Raw genomic sequence first — 19,364 nt, forward strand, 5'->3', positions numbered from 1 at the left:
TCTTGAGTACCAGGAGGCTAATTAACTAACACATAACAGGACATAAGGGATCTTATGGCACAGTGGTAGTATTCCTCTGTCTGTGCCAGGAGGCTTGAATTCAAGTCCCACCTTCTCTAGAGATGGTTTAGGTGGATGCACATGATAGAAACTTACAGAATACTGAGAGGCCTGGATAGAGTGGACATGGAGAAGATGTTTCCCCGAATAGGAGAGACTAGAACCCCGGGGCACTGCCTCAGAGTGAAGGGATGAACTTTTACAACTGAGATAAGGGGGAATTTCTTCAACCAGAGGATGTTTAATCTATTAAACTCATTGCTTCAGAAGGCTTTGGAGACCAAGTCTTTCAGCATATTTAAGACAGAGATAGATAGGTTCCTGATTTGTAAGGGGATCAAGGGCGACAGGAGGACAGGGCTGAGAAATATATTGGCCATAATTGAAAAGGGGAGCAGACTCGATGGGCTGAGTGGCCTAATTCTGCTTCTATGTCTTATGGGCAATGAAGGTAGATTGACCATTGACCTGGAGGTGGCTATTTCCAATGGCTGCAGCCCAATATTACATGAGAGGCAGGCTGCCAGCTCCCAGCCCTGGGGAAGCTTTGTACATGCCATAATGGTGAAGGGAGCTGCTCTGATACCATGCTGCAGTCTTCCCAACCACAGGGGAAGGAGATGGCCTAGCAGCGTTATCGCTCGACTGTTAAGCCAGAGACCCAGATAATATTCTGGGGACCTGTGTTTGAATCCTACCACGGCAAATGTTAGAACTTTAATTCAATAAATTTCTGGAATTAAGAGTGTAATGATGTCCATTGTTGATTGTTGGAAAACCCCTAATGCCCTTCAGGGATGGAAATTGCCATCCTTACCTGGTCTGGCCTACATGTGATTCCAGACCTACAGCAATGTGGTTGACTCTTATCTGCTCTCTGGGCAAATTGGGGATGGACAATAAGTGCTGCCTGGCCAGTGACACCCTCATCCCATGAATGAATAAATGCTGCATGCACACCATTACCCCAGACTCTGGTAGAATCCCTACTGCTGTACCTGTCACTGTTCATTGTGACTATGTTGTTCAGTTTATCTGTCATTTGTGTACATGTGACAATGCTCAGTGTGTCCATCATCATCCAAGTAGACTGCTCATGCTGTACTACCCTTTATAATTCTCACTTAGTTGTGTTGTGAAAGTCTACATTGTACATGAATAATCATCAAATGGTCTTATCTTTTGTTACTTTTAGTAATAGATGTTTATGCTACAGCGTACAACTGCAGCCTGTAGTAGTCTGGGAAAATCATTGAAGATAGAAATATAGGAATAGGGAGCTGGAATAGGCCATTTGGCCCATCAAGCCTGCTCCACCATTCAATATGGTCACAGCTGATCGTTTGTCAATGCCACAATCCCACTCTTTCCTGCTGTCTCCAATATCTAGAAATTTAACTGTTTGTTTCTTGAATATATTCAGTCAGTCAGCCTCCATAGTCTTCTGTGGTTAAGAAGCCCATATGATCACCACCCGTTCAGTTAAAATTTCTCTGCACGCAAGCCCAAAATGACATAGCCCATAGCTTGACACAGTGATCCCTTATTCTGAGAACCTTCCCCCTTCCCCTCTCAGCCAGGGGAACTATCATCCCACATTCAGTCTGCCTAGCCCTATCTGAACAGTATACATTTCAAAGCGGTCTCCTCTCGTTCCTCAAAATTCTAGTTAAGGCAGGTCCAGTGGACCCAATCAGGACCCTACTTTTACAACATCATCGGCATTACAGTGAGGGTTAGGAGGTGGTTATGACAATCTGTGGGATATGTTCAATCTCATTTGTAAACTTAAGGGCTAGTCAACAGCAAGGCAGGACTCACTACTGCCTCTGGAGAAAGCTGTCTACAATGGTTTTGCATTGAGTATGAGCCTACTTTCACATTGCTGTTATCTATAGGAGATTCATAGTGTTAATCATCGATGTTGTCAGGTGGGCTGAGCAGCCAATCAGACCAAAGAATTCTCACAAACTGCAAACTATGAAATAAAACATTCAGATTAATGTTCACTTTTTAATTGTCCGCCAGGGAATGAAATAAGAATTGGCATATACATATATGGGGCCAAGGTAGAAACTGAACAAGTGTGAAAAACAAATTATGTTTTCTTACTTTAAAAATCATGGTACACTTATCACAGAATGACGGTAATGAGAACCCATGCTTATAAAATTAATATTTCAGGGCTAAAGAGCTGGTTAATGAGGAATTAGAACTTTGTACGTTGTAAAAACTCAGTTGCACCCCGTCTAGCAAGGCATACTAATTAAAATATTGTTTCTGGAAGATGAGAATGGTGTGTAAAGGACACAAGGTTATGTCATTTCAGTGATTCTATGAAGACAGCAGTGGCTGGCTCCTTGGAGGTACAAAATATCACTGATAGCAAATCCCTGACTGAACTACACATGACTGACCACCAGAGATTGTGGTTCTTTCTACACAATGTTAACAATGATGACTGATAAGATTTTCACCATCCCTACAACCATCAATTTAGATCCAAGGCAGATAAGCTATTTCTGTGGGTTATTGATGCAACTGAGATTTTTGTGGAGTTGGTACAGCCTGAATCTGTGGGTTCCATTAAAGCGTGCTCATTATTTCAGCAATGATGGGTTATTTTTTGGGAGCACTGGCATGCCCTGGCGCGGACGTACTTGAATGCAGAGTTTCTGGCGCAAGAGTAGGGGCACTATCACTGTGTTCTACGAGGGCCCTGCTGTTTTGAGTAGAAGATACTTGTCTAATAACCATTCTGAGCCATCTGAGGTATCTTGACACCTTTGTGTAGATGCCATATTTTCCCTTCTGGGCACATCCTTCTCCCCAGCTGACAATGCCAGTCAAGAACCAAGTGTTCTTGTGCTCTGTGACATGAGGCCCACCACTGTCTCCTTGGCAGGCATCTTTGCTCTCGTCTTTGTAGCCAGCGCAGAACATGTTCTGAGACACGGGGTACTTGCTAGACTCAATGCACTTTGCCCGATCGACGTATGGCACTGTGAGGCGCTGGAGCTTATCAGCTGGCATCCCATGGTCAATGACACGGCCCCAACCACTGACTAATGCATTTGGTGCTTTCATCAGCACCGTGTCTGCAAATTCTCTTTGGGGCAGGCAGATTGGGACCACATACTGGTTGAACTGCATGGGTTTCTTCAATAGCAGGACCGCAATATCATTGTCGTAATTTTTGCGTTGGAATCTCTGGTGGGCAATGACTGCCTCGACCTCAATCCGCTGTTCTGTGTGCTCATCTTCCTTGACATTAAATTCACCTGGGGTGGGGATGAGGGAGGGGCGAGGGGTTGGGGTAACAAAAGATATGTGTCAACTGGTCAGTGACTCAGCCTTTTACAAATGTGTGGCATTATTCATTTGATGATCAAATGTCTACCAAGTTGCTCACAAGCAATGAAGTGAAAGAGTTTCCATTCTGCAAGCCCATTACATCCATTCTACAATTCAAATGACAATTGGATTTCCCTAAGAATATAGGCTATAGGAGCAGATGTAGGCATTCAACCCATTGAGCCTACTCTGCCATTCAGTCAGATTATGGCTAGTTCATAGAATCATAGAATCCCTACAGTGTGGATACAGACCCTTCGGCCAAACAAGTCCACACTGACCCTCAGAGCAACCCACCAGACCCATCTCCCTAATCTACACAACCCTGAACGTTACGAGCAATTTAGCATGGCCAATCCACCTAACCTGCACATCTTTAAACTGTTGGAGGAAACTAGAGCACCCGAAGGAAATCCACGCAGACATGGGGAGAATGTGCAAACTCTACACTGACAGTCACCCGAGACTGGAATCAAACCTGGGTCCCTGGTGCTGTGAAGCTGCTGTGCTAACCACTGAGCCACCGTGCTGCCCTGAGAATCTGAAAACCTGCTAATCTGAGGACCCTAAATTCCATATTACTCCTTGTAACCTTGATTCCCTTACTGATTAAAAATCTGTCTATCTCAGCCTTGAAAAGACATAATGACCCAGTCTTGACAACCCTCTACCGGAAAGAATTCCACAGATTCACTACTCTTTGAGAGAAGAAATTCCTCCTCATCTCTGCCTTTACTATGTGACCCATTATTCTGATATGATGCCATCTGGTCCTAGACTCTCCCACAAGGGGAACAATCTCTCCACATCGACCCTATCAAGTTCCCGAAGAAACTTGTATGTTTCAATAAGAGTGTCTCACATTCTTGTAAGCTCCAATGAGTATAGGCCCAAACTACTCAATCTCTCATGACAGAGGTCCCTCCATGCTTGGTATCAGTCCAATGAAGCATCTCTGGACTCCCTCCAATGCCAGTGTATGTTTCCTTTGGTAATCTATCGATTCTGTTAATGTAATGATATATCCTTGTGTGCTTCACAAAGGCAAAATTACATGTCCTCTGAAGGGGACATCACAGCAGATGACCAATAAAATTTCGGCCAAAAATGAATCAGAAATAATGGGAACTGGAGAGGCTGGAGAATCCAAGATAACAAAGTGTGAAGCTGGATGAACACAACAGGCCAAGCAGCATCTCAGGAGCACAAAAGCTGACGTTTCGGGCCTAGACCCTTCATCAGAGAGGAAGGTGGGGAGAGGGTTCTGGAATAAATAGGGAGAGAGGGGGGAGCAGACCGAAGATGGAGAGAAAAGAAGATAGGTGGGGAGGAGAGTATAGCTGGGGAGGTAGGGAGGGGATAGGTCAGTCCAGGGAGGACGGACAGGTCAAGAAGGCAGAATGAGGTTAGTAGGTAGGAAATGGAGGTGCGGCTTGAGGTGGGAGGGAGGGATAGGTGAGAGGAAGAACAGGTTAGGGAGGCGGGGACAGTCTGGGCTGGTTTTGGGATCCAGTGGGGGGAGGGGAGATTTTGAAGCTTGTGAAGTTTACATTGATACCATTGGGCTGCAGCGTTCCCAAGCGGAATATGAGTTGCTGTTCCTGCAACCTTCGGGTGGCATCATTGTGGCACTGCAGGAGGCCCAGATGGACATGTCGTCTGAGGAATGGGAGGGGGAGTTAAAATGGTTCGCAACTGGGAGGTGCAGTTGTTTATTGTGAACCGAGTGGAGGTGTTCTGCAAAGTGGTCCCCAAGCCTCCGCTTGGTTTCCCCAATGTACAGGAAGCCACACCGGGTGCAGTGGATACAGTATACCACATTGGCAGATGTGCAGGTGAACATCTGCTTGATATGGAAAGTCATCTTGGGGCCCGGGATGGGGGTGAGGGAGGAGGTGTGGGGGCTAGTATAGCACTTCCTGCGGTTGCAGGGGAAGGTGCCGGGTGTGGTGGGGTTAGAGGGGAGTGTGGAGCGGACAAGGGAGTCAAGGAGAGAGTGGTCTCTCCGGAAGGCAGACAAGGGTGGGGATGGAAAAATGTCTTGGGTGGTGGGATCGGATTGTAGATGGCGGATGCAATACAACGCATCATCCTCCGACACTTCCGCCATCTACAATCCGACCCCACCACCCAAGACATTTTTCCATCCCCACCCTTGTCTGCCTTCCGGAGAGACCACTCTCTCCGTGACTCCCTTGTCCGCTCCACACTCCCCTCCAACCCCACCACACCCGGCACCTTCCCCTGCAACCGCAGGAAGTGCTACACTTGCCCCCACACCTCCTCCCTCACCCCCATCCCAGGCCCCAAGATGATTTTCCACATCAAGCAGATGTTCATCTGCACATCTGCCAATGTGTTATACTGCATCCACTTTACCCGTTGTGGCTTCCTCTACATTGGGGAAACCAAGTGGAGGTTTGGGGACCGCTTTGCAGAACACCTCCGCTCGGTTCGCAATAAACAACTGCACTTCCCAGTCACAAACCATTTCAACTCCCCCTCCCATTCCTTAGATGACATGTCCATCCTGGGCCTCCTGCAGTGCCACAATGATGCCACCCGAAGGTTGCAGGAACAGCAACTCATATTCCGCTTGGGAACCCTGCAGCCCAATGGTATCAATGTGAACTTCACAAGCTTCAAAATCTCCCCTCCCCCCACTGGATCCCAAAACCAGCCCAGACTGTCCCCGCCTCCTTAACCTGTTCTTCCTCTCACCTATCCCTCCCTCCCACCTCAAGCCGCACCTCCATTTCCTACCTACTAACCTCATCCCACCTCCTTGACCTGTCCGTCTTCCGTGGACTGACCTATCCCCTCCCTACCTCCCCACCTATGCTCTCCTCTCCACCTATCTTCTTTTCTCTCCATCTTCGGTCTGCTCCCCCCTCTCTCCCTATTTATTCCAGAACCCTCTCCCCATCTCCCTCTCTGATGAAGGGTCTAGGCCCGAAACGTCAGCTTTTGTGCTCCTGAGATGCTGCTTGGCCTGCTGTGTTCATCCAGCTTCACACTTTGTTATCTGGGCCAGAAATGATATGTTTTATAGAGAGGAGGGAGGGGTGGAGAGGTCCAGTGAGGAAGATCCAGAGCTTGGAACTGGGATGGTCAACAGCAGTGTTGCTAAAGCTGTAGTGAAGAATGCAGCTCAGAAAATCAGAAATAGAAGACAGCTTCAATATTAGAGGCTTGTAGAATTGAAGGGTGTTAATGAGATGGCAGGAGATTGGAGTGAAGCCATGGATGGATTTTAACCAGTTGAATCCATAAAATGAGCAGTTATTCCAGTCTCAGGTTAATGGTTCACACAATCTGTCATTCTATCATCTCCAGGTAAAAGTGCGTCAGATTTTGGAACAAATTCGAAGACGTATATCTGATAAACAAATCTGTGTAATGAACAGCTGATTACTCACACGTATGCACTGCTGTTGTTTATAGTTTATTATGAACCTTTATAGTCAGCAGTTGATTACACTTTATTACTGATCTGCATGGATAACTGTTTATTACACCTTACAACTGACCAGTGTGGTCAGCAATTATTTTACTGTTTATTACTAGGTACGGGTAACAGTTTATTACAATTTATTACTGACCTGTCAGGTAGCAGTTTACTACAGTTCATTACTGACCCACGTGGGCAGTAGTTTATTGCAGTTTAATACTGACCTGTGTGGATAGCAGTTCATTACTGACCGATAAGGTCAGCAGTTTATTACTGACTTGAGTGGGCAGCAGTTTGTACTGAAATATGTGGCCAGTTTATTACTGATCCACATGTGCAGTAGTTTATTACTAACCTGTGTGGTCAGCCATTTATTGCAATTTATCACTGACCAGTGTGGGAAGCTGCTTATTATATTGTATTACTGATCTGAGTTGTTAAGCAATTTATTACAGTTCATTGTTGACCTGTGTGGGCAACAGATTATTTCAGTTTACTACTGAATGTTGGCAGCTTAATACTCTACTGTGTGCTCTGCAGTTTATTACAATACATTATTGACTTGTGTGTTTTGCAGCTTATTACTGGCCTGCCTGGCCAACTGCTTATTACAGTTTATTCTTAAACCAAATGATGGTTAATCTGTGGAACATACTGGTGCAGAAGGCTGTGGAGGCCAAGTGATTGAGTGTAATTAAGGCAAAGACAGATAGGTTTCTGATTAGTAAAGGAGTCAAGAGTTACTGGGAGAAGGCAGGAGAATGGGGTTGAGAAACATATTGGCTATGATTGAATAGTAGAGCAAACTTGATGGGCCAAATGACTTAATTCTGCTCCTATATCTTATGGCCTTATGAATATCAGCAAAGGTTTCTAGAATATGTATCAAGCCCAGATTGTACAAAATGATGCTGCATTGTGGATGAACGGAATCCAGTTCAGATCAGTGTATAACATACCTGATAATGAATGAAGAGAGTGAAGAACAGCATGTAATGACGATGATGAATGTATGATGATGTTGAATGACAGCAAGTGACAGCCAAGTTACGAAACAAGTGCAACAGAGAACAGTGCATAATAGGAAAATACTGCAGCTAGCAACATCTGTGCAAAGAGTAACGTTTCGAGTCAGCTGTGACTTCTTCAGAGCTGAGAATAACGTATATGTGTCCAGACAGGTAGACAGTTACCAGATCAGAATGAACTGTCAAACTTCCAAAGTGCAAAATTGCAATTTGAAATGTTAATTCTGTAAACTCTGTTTTACCTGTTCTTAGAATAATCAAATTCAGACAGAGCCATATTTGTGATCATATTTTACCTTCGTTATGTCTCACAATCAGTATATCAATCTATCTTTAAGCGACATGTTCATAATATCACCACTGCACCGTTGCATGTGACTTGAGAGTAACAAGATCACTGGTATCTTTTGCTGATGAATAAATGTTGCTCTCTACAACTAAATAGCCTCACACATACGTGTAAAAAAGCCAGCTGCAATAGGAATCTGTTGAACCTTTCAATACCATATTAATCGTGTCCAGTTTCATATGTTACATGCAGTCATAATGTCATTGAGATCTACAGCACAGAAAAAAGCCCTTCAGCCTATCAAGTCAATGCCAGTGAAAAACAACCACCTAACTAACTATTCTAATCCTATCTTCCAGCACTTGACCCATAGAGCCACCATTTTTCCTGAATATTCTCTCTGTGCCCCTCATAACTTTATTACGTCTCAATTATACCCCCTCTCAATCTCCTATGCTCTAAGGAAAACAACTCGAGTCTATCCAGTCACTTTTCGTAACCAAAACTCTCGAACCCAAAGGCAATATTCTGATAAATCTCCTCTGTGCCGTCTTCAATGCTATCACATCCCTCCTATAATGTGGATTCCAGAATTGCACATAACATTCTGTCACCTAACCAGCATGTTATACAGTTCCAACTTAACTTCCCTGTACTTCAACTCTTCAAATCCGTGCCTCATTTTATAAAGGCATACATGATAATAACAAATAATAGTATGCTTTCTTAACCATCTTATCCATTTAATATCTTAGGGGACCAGTGGTTGTGCATACCACAATTCATCTGATCCTTGGTGCTTCCTAGGGTCCTACTGTTCATCATTATTCCCTTTCCAGGCTTATGCTGCCCAAGTATATCACCTCATATTTAAATAGATCGAATTGTATACACCACAGATCAGCCCATCTGTCCAATGTCTATATCTTCTTGTAATCTAAGGCCTTTCTCCTCACTATTTACTACCCAACTGATTTTATATCATCTGCAAACTTTCTGACTGCATTCTTACATTCAAGTCTAAATCAGTTATATAATTGACAAATACCAACAAGAGCCCCAACACTGACCCCTGTGGGACCCCACTGAACACAGACTTCCAGTCAGAAAAACACCCCTCAGCCATCACCCTCTGATTCTTGTCTCTCAGCCAATTGCAGATCCAATTTGCCAAATTTCCTTGTATTCCTTACCTTTGCTATCACTCTCCCATACAGGACTTTTCAAGAGCCTTGCTGAGGTTTGAGTAGACCACATCATAAACATTGCCTTTGGCTACACATCTGGCCACTTCTACGAAAAATTCAATCAAGTTGGTCAGACATGACCTCCCCTTAACAAAACCATACTGATGGTTCTTGATCAATCCCTGCCTCTCCAAATGCAGATTAATTCTGTCCCTTAGAACTGCTCTCAATAGTTTCCCCACCACCAAAGTTAGACTGACTGCCCTGTAGTTTCCAGGTTTATCCCTTGCTCCAATCTTGAATAGTGTAATATAGGCATTGCTGGAGGCAAAGCCTACATCAATTCTCAGAGAGAAGGATGGATAGTGTAAATACTTTGTAAACCAGGATTGGAGAATTACTTCACTTGGTTTCTTGGTGAAATTGATCTTATTTAAATTGGAAATCAAAGAGGCTGGTTAGGAAAGGAAAGTTACCGACAACAGCGGTGATCGTCGCTGTTTCATTCAGGCAATGAGCCGCAGTCACTACTAATGTCTCAGTTAGAATTGTGCCCCCACAAAATCCTTTGCCAGATTCATCGATTAGAAGAACCTGTTGGACAATTCAAAATAACATCAGGATAATCCTTAATTGGTCGCATCAAAATTTTTAAAAAATCATTAAACTGAACACCAGGCAGCTTAAGAAATATTAAGACCCAGAAACTGAATCAGGGAGTTCCACAAACAGTGTGTTCTGCAATTGGAACCACTGGCATTGCTCATGGATAGAGAGCTAATTGAATTCAAGAGGATCGCTCAGAAAAAAAGAAGACACGAACCAGCCAGTCCTCCGTGACAGTGCTCAATGTCAGAGATTAGTCTCCCTCAGATGAAATCACTAATGGATAAAATCCATCTGAATCTGGCAGCATTGCTTGTGGACAGTAAAACTAGATAATTCCTAATGTTGGTATTCAATAGCAAACTATTGGGAGGGAAGGTTGTGACGGGACTGGCGTATTAGATACAGACAGGAAAAGTAACATTTGAACCAAATGTGAACCAGGCAATGATCATCATATTATCTGTGCTCTGTCCTCGGTAGCTATCTAAGCTAAGTAATTATTTAATATTTCTGCTGCCTCTCTGTTGTTTGCTTTTTTAAAAGTTTGGTCGCAGGCTGTGGGCGTTATTGGATGGGCCGACATTTATTGCCCATCCCCAGGTGCCCCTTGAGTTGGTCGTAATGAGCTGCCTTCTTGAAGTGCTGCAGTCCACTGGCTACAGGTCGACCCAGGATGCCCTTAGGGATGGAATTCCGGGATTTTGACCCAGTGACAGTGAAGGAACGGCGATATATTTCCAAGTCAGGATGGTGGGCGGCTTGGAGGGGAACTTGCAGCTGGTGGTGATATTTCTGCTGCCTTTGTCCTTTGGAAAGTGCTGTCTGAGGGTCTTTATACCTTAAATTTTACGCCTTTTTTAGAAGGTTCAGAAGAAGTTGTCAAAATAATTCCAGCAACTACAGCCATTTAGGCCAACTTTCAGCGTGGAAAGCCTATTAAACAAAAATAACACTGTAGGACAAAATTAATAGCTAAATGGACAACTGCAGGTTAATTATGGAAAACCAACTTGCACGTGCAGAGGGAAAATCATTTTAAACTAACTTGCTGGAGCTTATTGATGGGGTAACAGAGAAGTTTGATGAAAGCAATGCTGTTGATGTGGTGCACATGGACATTAGACTTTTGAACAAAGTTGTAGCTCATTTAATAAAAGGGACAGTAACGACTGGAGACAAAATTAACTGAGTGTTAGGAAATGCAGTGCTGTTTTTCAGTGTGATTGAAGTTTGTAGAGCATTTTCCTTGAGATCCATGTTGGCAGCTTTGCATTTAGTATATATCAAATGACCCAGAATGTGGTGGGCAGGGCATCAATTCAAAATTTGAGTAAGATACAATACTTGGAAGTATTGTGAACTGTGTAAATCTTCAAGGGGATATTGAAAGGCTGATTGAATGGGCTTACAAGTGGAAAGTACAATTTAATGCAGAGAAGTGATAAGAGGAATATGGAAGGTCAATGTGAAAGAAAGGCACAATTGTAAAGAGAGTGCAAGAGCAAAGGGATCTGGAAGTACATGTGCACAGATCATTGAAGGTGACAGGATAGGTTGAGGGAACAGTTGATAAAGCATGTAGTGTTCAAGGCTTCGTTAATAGCAGCAAGACCAAGGTAGTTCTGTTGAACTTGTGTTGGACACTGATTCAGCTGCAATTGGAGTACTGTGTACAGTTCTGAGCACTGCACTTCACTAAAGATGTAAAGACGTTAGAGAGGGAACGCAGGAGAGGTTTATGAGAATGGTTCCAAGGATGAGGAATTTTAGTTAGGGAGAGAGATTGGAGAAATTGGGGCTGAGTTTCTTGGGAATGAGGAGGTTGCAAGGAGATTTGATCGAGATGTTTTAAATCATGAGGGGTCTCAGATAGGAGGTGAGCTGTCATTTAAAAAGGAAAAATGTGCAGGGCTACAGGGACAAGTTAGGAGAATGGCAGTAGAAGGAGATGCTCTTTCAGAGAGAGGTCAAAATATGTTCTGTTGTGCTAACTTTGTGATTCTGTCCAGGGAATTACAAATCAGACAGCGTAACATCGGAGGTCAGAAAATAATGGGATTATTCAGGGATCAAATTGAAGAACACCATGAAACAAGAAAAATTATCATGAGTTGTTGAACAGTTAGCTTGAATTTCAAAAAATAGGAAATGTTGCATGACCAACCTTGCAACAAACTAGGTAGAGAGAATTGAAAAGTGGGGAAGTTACGCTGAATCTGTACTGAATGCTGGTTTGACCACATTTAAACACTGTGCGCATATTCTCATTCCCACTTTATCAGAAGGATACAGAGCCACTGTCCAGGGTGCAATGAGGATTTAAAAGCACAATCATAGAAATGTGTGGGATCACAAATTAAGATTGTATGGACAAACAGGGTCTTTTCACTTGAAAGGAGAAAGCGTACAAATGACCTAATGAAGGTCTTTAAAATTTTGAAAGGCCTAATAGGATTAATAAGGAGGGAATGTTTCCTCTAACTTATTCTAACTCTTACATCGGCAAAAGATAGCCATCAAGAAATCCAAGGAGGAAATCCAAGATAGCAGGAACTCCAGATGCTGGAGCATCTGAGATACCAAGGTGTAGAGCTGAATGAACACAGCAGGCCAAGCAACATCAGAGGAGCAGGAAGGCTAACGTTTCGGGCCTAGACCCTTCTTCAGAAATGGGGGAGCGGAAGGAGGTTCTGAAATAAATAGGGAATGGGGGAAAGGCAGTTAGAAGATGGATAAAGGAGATGATAGGTGGAGAGGAAACAGACAGGTTAGAGAGGCGGGGCTGGAGCCAGTAAACGTGAGTGTAGGTGAGGAGTTAGGGATCGGTCAGTCCAGGGATGATGGACAGTTTAAGAGGGCGATATGAGGCTAGTTGGTAGGAGATGGGGGTGGAGGTTTAAGTGGGAGAAGGGGATAGGAGCGAGGAAGGACAGGTTAGGGAGGCGGGGACAAGATGGGCTGGTTTTGGGATGTGGTTGGGTGAGGGGAGATTTTGAAGCTTGTGAAGTCCACATTGGTATCAATCTTCTATCTTCTTTCTTCTATCCGCCTCCCCCTCTGTCCCTATTTATTTCAGAATCCGCTTCTCCTCCCCCATTTCTGAAGAAGGGTCTTGGCCTGAAACATTAGCTTTCCTGCTCCTCTGATGCTGCTTGATCTGTTGTGTTTGTCCAGCTCCAAACCTTGTTATCTCAGGAATTCCAAGACACTTTTTTCACTCAGGCACTGGTGAGACTTCACTCTGACAGGCAGTGAATGGTGTTGATGAATTGAAGAGACATTTGGACAGCCATATGAGGATGAAGGGAATTACAATGACCAATTTAGATGTGGAAAGATAGGGGCAGGCCACAATGGAGCACAAACACTGGGAGGGGTTGGTTGAGTTGAATAGCCAGATTTCATACCACATATCCTGTGTAAATCTTAATGTGATTTTATCTAATCCAAGCTCACCAATGGAATTGAAGATGATACATGTGGAATTACTTGTGGGTAGGGGTTAGCTCACCTTAGTTGGTTGTACAGCTGGTTTGCGATGCCGAGTGATGCCAAAGGTGGTGGATTCAATTCGAGCTGACATTACCAAGAAGGTCCCAGTTTCTCAACCCTCAGGTTAAAATACCACCAGAGAGTAGAGCTATGACTACTTCACCTATCTGCTTGTGGACAAAGCTAGTTGAATGCTACTGATCATGGATATGTCATTGTTGGCAACTTCCATCTGTGAGAGTGTGCCATCGAGGTCATTCTGCTACACATTGTTTGCACATTGCTTATGAACCTCATTGTCACAGAGAGGAAGACAGCGGACTCAGAAGGTTTTCACTCTAAAAGCTCGGCTTTTCATTTCTGCTCATCTCTTTGAGTGCCTCTCATGGTCGCAGCCATCAGCTGTGTAAAGGAACCCAGGTAGAGAATGGGGATTTATGAAAGTTTGAGCTATTTTGCAATGTACTTGCTTATGACCATTGGAAGCACACCCTTAATATGGACTCTCCACTCACACCAACCATATGATTTTTTGATCTCTCTGCCCTTAATCTCTCTGCCTATGAACTGTGTGTCTATGTGCTCTCCCCTCTCACTGCACCTGATGAATAGGTGAGAAGCAGTATCATTTTAGATGAGGACCTGTTGTGGAAATGAGACTGTGCCAGATTAAAGGGGCATGTTTCTATCCAGCTGAATTGTATGAATGTACAGTTCAGTGCCAACGGTTAACTAACAGCGGAATGAGAAACGTGATTGAGCACCAATGTCTATGAACCTCAAAGGTTGAAAATAATGGATTACCTGCCATGGACATTCTCCCAAGGGACAATCCTGTCCACCCACAATCCTCACAATTTCGTCATTGGAATGATGGTTGCTTTTTGGCTCAGTAAATTGGTCACTGGTGTGGTTTGATTCAGTGCTCTCTGTTGGTGTGGTGCTGTTAGCTAACACAGCATCACTGTCGAAAACTGATCTTCGGGGTCTGTCCTTTGTGATGCTCCCACAAGGAACAGGAACTGTTAAAAAAAAATAAACATGATGCGTACATGTGTGTAAAAGTTACTTCAACCATTAGCGATTTGTGAATGGCTTTTTTTTGCAATGGAGGCCTGTAGCTCATAGACAATCTCTATCCTTCTGCTGTGCAATTAGATCACATATTCCCAAACTGATGCTCAATGCTATACTGTCAGTACATCAATAATCACCGAATGGTGATTGTATCTTTGAATAGTAGACATTGTATTGTCCTATAATTCAGTCAAAGAAATCATCCATTTGGCCCATCCAGGCTGGAAAGTGCTATTCAGTCTCATGCCCCTGCTCTTTTCCCACAGTCCTGCATTACTTGCTGCATTTGTTCAATCCCTTAATGAAACTTGGTGTTGAATTTGATTGTATTACTGTTTTCAGACTTAGCATTCCATCACCTCTACTACTTTTGTCATTCATTTGCAAGACATGGGCATTGCTGGTGAGGCCAATATTTATTGCCCATCTCTAATTGCCCTTGAGCTTGATGAATAGAGAAAATATTCTCAATACGTCCTGAGGTTTCTCTCTTAAACCTATCTCGTCTGGTTGCTAACTCCCCTTCCAATATAGCCACTTTCTCTCAATTGACTCTACGGGATTTTGCACACCTCTATTCAATCTCCCCTCCTCTGTTCTACAATCCCATATTCTCTGTTCACTTCACAAACTGAATTTCACTTTTGAGTCTGGACAATAGTTGACATATTTGTGAGTTCACATACCAGGTCTCTAAAGTTGACAGATTAAGGCCAGAACGCTGTCAAGAAAGCATTCACAATCCTATCCATAATAAATAAAGACGTAGGCTGGACTCCCCCAAGCTGGCGAAAGTTTTACTGGAAGTTCAGGGACAGTGATGGTGGTGGAAGATTGGACCGAGGTGTTTCAGGTTGGTTTCCCAACATTTTCTGGCTTCAGAGTATTTTTATGGCAGTGGGCTTTCAGCAACAGGACCGATGTTGGGAAGGATAAATCAGTTCCTGAGGTGTGGTCCTTAGTGTTAAACAGCATGTAGCTAATTGCATTGAGCATGCAGCATTGACTATAGGAGTTGGATCGTCTTCTTCTGTAATAGACATTTGGAGTGCTGTGTGCAAGTCCAGTCGCCCTATTATTGAAATGATGTTATTAAGCTGGAAAGAGCGCAGAAAAGATTTACGAGGATGCTACCTGGACTGAAAGGTTTGAGTTATAAGGAGAGGCTGGACAGGCTGGGTCTTTTTTCCCATGGAGCATAAGATGCTGAGGGCTGACCTTATAGAGGTTTATAAAATCTTGAGGGGAATGGGTAAGGTGGATAACCAACTGCTTTTCCCCATGGTAGGGGAGTCTAAAACTAGAGGGCATAGGTTTAGGATGAGAGTGGAGAGACACAAAAGAGTCCAGAGGGGCAGCTTTTCACACAGAGGCTGGTGAATGTCTGAAACGGGATGCCAGAGGTAGTGGTGAAGGTGACTACAATTTTGTCATTTAATAAACATTTGGACAGAAACATAAATGGGATAGGTATCAAGAGATGTGGACCAAATGCAGACAAATGGGGCTTAATTGTGAAAACTGGGCAGTATGAACAAGTTGAACCAAAGGGCCTGTTTCCATGTTGTAAGCCTCAATGACTCAAAATTAATGCAATCTTAAATTGAGCCTGATGTTTCAGATGTAACAATTACATTTTCGATACAGTGTAGTTAAGACATATGGAATGAACCTGTTCACTTTTCAAGTAGACTGAACCTGTCTTCTGCCTATGTAGACATTGTTCCCGACATGGTATCAAATATCTAGGCTAATACCAGTAAGGAGGCTGGATGGTGGTCTATCTACTCAAGATACTCAACATGAAAATATTATTGTGGACTGTTATGCAATCTTACAGAAGGCCCCACACAGCAGGCTGATATTGGAGGCAGCTTCATGGTGGCAGGTTGGGAATGCCATGACATGGTTTTGCACATCTGTGTAGGAAGTGCCAGGAAGATTAACAATGGTACACCAAATGCCAGATGCATTCACCTGGAGATACCTCGACCTGCAGACTGATGCCTTTTTCACTATTAGGTGCTGGCTTCTGGCTTATTTCTGTGCCCATCCTCCACCTAGTAATCTTAAACCGCTGAAGTCCATGTGGTACACCCACAATGCCCTTAGGAAGGGAATTCAAAAATTTTGACCCAGCAACACTGAAGGAACGATGATATATTTCCAAGTCAGGATGGAGAGTGGCTTGGAGAGGAACTTGCAAGGGGGTGGTGTTCCCAAGCATCTACTGCTCTTTTCCTTCTAGATGGAAGTGGTCATGGGTTTGGAAGGTGCTGTTGGAGGATATTAAAGGTATGTAGGGACATGCAGATAAATCTGGGAAATAGCTTTCGGATAGAAGATAATTACGATTTGATTGACTTGCGGAACATGCTCAATAGATCGAATGATTTACTTTTTCTCCTAGTTGCTATGATCCCGTGGTGCTGTGGGTGTCCTCTGAAATGACCAAATACTCCCAAAACCTGGAAATGCTCAAAGTGCAGAAAACTACAGTGTAAGATTAGAAAATGAAGGAAGCTTTGTGTGATCAGGATATCAAAATCATTCTTTAGGCCTGAGCTCCAGCATTACATTCTATGTAAGACCATGTTCGGAAGAATATTAAGGCTTCGCAGAGGGTGCAGTAGAGAATGACCCAGATGAGAACGAGGATTATTCTACCTTGAGCAGAGAGCTTTAAATGGAGTTTTAATGCACAACTATTAGTTGTGCCAGTTTCCAGTCAAGTGGTCGTTTAAAATGGATTGAACATAAAAGAATGGGAGGGGAGGAATAGATCATGTAGCTCTTATGACCGCCTCCCCCCGCCATGGCTCTGGATTCCCAGGCTTCACTAGTCTGAGGAGAAGAATTCCAAACACAAAGGGCCCTCCAAGAAAATCTGGCTCACCTCCCCTTTATATGGGAGATCCCTCAGTTTGAAACTGTGCCTACTAGTTCTCAATTCCATCATGAGTGGGAGTACCCTCTCCATTGACCCTATCAAATACCCAATTAATCTGAAGAGCAACCATATCAGACTTGAAATGTTTAGATTAGACTAGATTCCCTACAGTGTGGAAACAGGCCGTTTGGCCCAACAAGTCCACACTGCCCCTTGGAGCATTCCACCCAGACCCATCCCCCTATAACTCACACACCCCTGAACACAACGGGCAATTTAGAGTGGCCAATCCACCTAGCCTGCACATCTTTGGACTGTGGGAGGAAACCGGAGCACCCGGAGGAAACCCACGCAGACACGGGGAGAATGTGCAAACTCCACACAGACAGTTACCCGAGGCTGAAATCGAACCCGGATCCCTGGTGCTGTGAGGCTGCAGTGCTAACCATTGTACCACCATGCCGCCCAGTTTACTCTGTTTCTCTCTCCCCAGATGGTGTCAGATCTGCTAAGTTTCTCCAGCATTCTATGCCTTAGTTGCCCTCCATTTTAGTGAGGAACATGCACTTGTTCATTTTAATTCACACACTTTAATCGTGTCACCGTCTGATTTGGTTCTGAAGAGAGCTTAATTATCCCTTCCGTTAGTCATGTTCAAGGGGTGGCATAAGAAGGCGACATTTATAGAATCACAGAAATACCTAATGTGAGGAAAGAGGCCATTTGGCCCATCAAATGTGCACTGATCATCTGAACAGCATTTCATCCAGACCCTGCCCTTACCCTATCCCTGTGACCCTCTATTTCCCATGGCTGACCCCCATAGCCTGCACATCCCTGGGCACTGTGGGAAATTTAGCATGGCCAATCTACCCTAACCTGCATGTCTTTGAACTGTAGGAGGAAACCAGAGCACCTGGAGAAAACCCACATGGACATGGGGAGAATGTGCAAACTCCACACAGACAGTCACCTGAGGGTGGAATCGAACCTGGGTCCCTGGAGGCAGCAGTGTTAGCCACAGAGCCTGAGGAGAGCACCTCTCATACCATGGTGCATTTTTACCTTGTGGAATACAGGATTCCTCATCGGAATGAAGCGCATAACCTTCGACACAGGAGCACTTGACCTGGTACTTCTGTATCCGGCAGTAATGCTGGCAGCCTCCATTGTTCAGATTGCAGAGATCAGAGATACCTGAAAGGAAACAAGCAGGAGTCACAAAGCACACATAGCAATGCTGATTTTAAAGCTCCTCAGTGGGGAAGGGTGAGGGCGCTCATAAATGCAATAAAGATCAAGCCCTTCAGGCTCCATGATCCTCAGAACTCTCAACTGACAACTCACCAGATCACTGCAATCCACCCATTCCCTCGCTCCTCATGAGGACAGGATATACTACCACTGAGTTAGAGAGCCAGTGAACTGGGCTAACACCACCAAAAAAAACACAGAAATTGCTGGGGAATCTCAGCAGATCTGGCAGCATCTGTGAACAGAGAGACAAGAGTTAAAGGCTCCGTGGCCATTCTTCAGAACATTCTGAAGAAGACTCAATGGACTCGACACATTAACCCCTCTTTTCTCTCTCTACACAGATGTTGCTGGAGCCATTGAGCTTCTCCAGCGATTTCTGCTTTTATTCGCTTCAGCTCTCCAACACCTGAAGTCCTTCATTTTGTTTCAACGCTCTGGGAATGTGGGTTTAAATCCCACCACATCAGGCTTTAAATTCAATTCATAAATCTTTTTGTCAGTCATAGTGACACTGGCCATGACCATCATAAAAATACCGCATGGAGTTCACATTAAGAGGGCTAAAATGGGTCATGAAATATTTTTAGCAAACAGGGTTAGGGAAAATCCCAAAGCCTTTTATTTGTACATAAGGAGCAAGAGGGTATCTAGATAAAGGGTTGGCCCACTC

The 19,364-nt window shown here is 44.0% G+C and overlaps 1 protein-coding gene across 1 annotated transcript in view; it reads right to left on the minus strand.

The window, feature by feature from the left end:
- Positions 1-2,041: 2,041 nt before the first annotated feature.
- Positions 2,042-19,364, minus strand: part of LOC125456776 (uncharacterized) — a 96,260-nt gene continuing 78,937 nt past the window's right edge. The window contains exons 14-17 of the mRNA XM_059650009.1: positions 18,503-18,634; positions 14,275-14,492; positions 9,846-9,963; positions 2,042-3,341 (exon numbers count right to left, since the gene is read on the minus strand). Of these exons, the coding sequence (XP_059505992.1) occupies positions 2,680-3,341; positions 9,846-9,963; positions 14,275-14,492; positions 18,503-18,634 (1,130 nt within the window). The 3' untranslated portion in view covers positions 2,042-2,679. The remainder of the gene's footprint in view (positions 3,342-9,845; positions 9,964-14,274; positions 14,493-18,502; positions 18,635-19,364) is intronic.

Source organism: Stegostoma tigrinum, chromosome 12, assembly GCF_030684315.1.
Source record: "Stegostoma tigrinum isolate sSteTig4 chromosome 12, sSteTig4.hap1, whole genome shotgun sequence".
Lineage (NCBI taxonomy): Eukaryota > Metazoa > Chordata > Chondrichthyes > Orectolobiformes > Stegostomatidae > Stegostoma > Stegostoma tigrinum.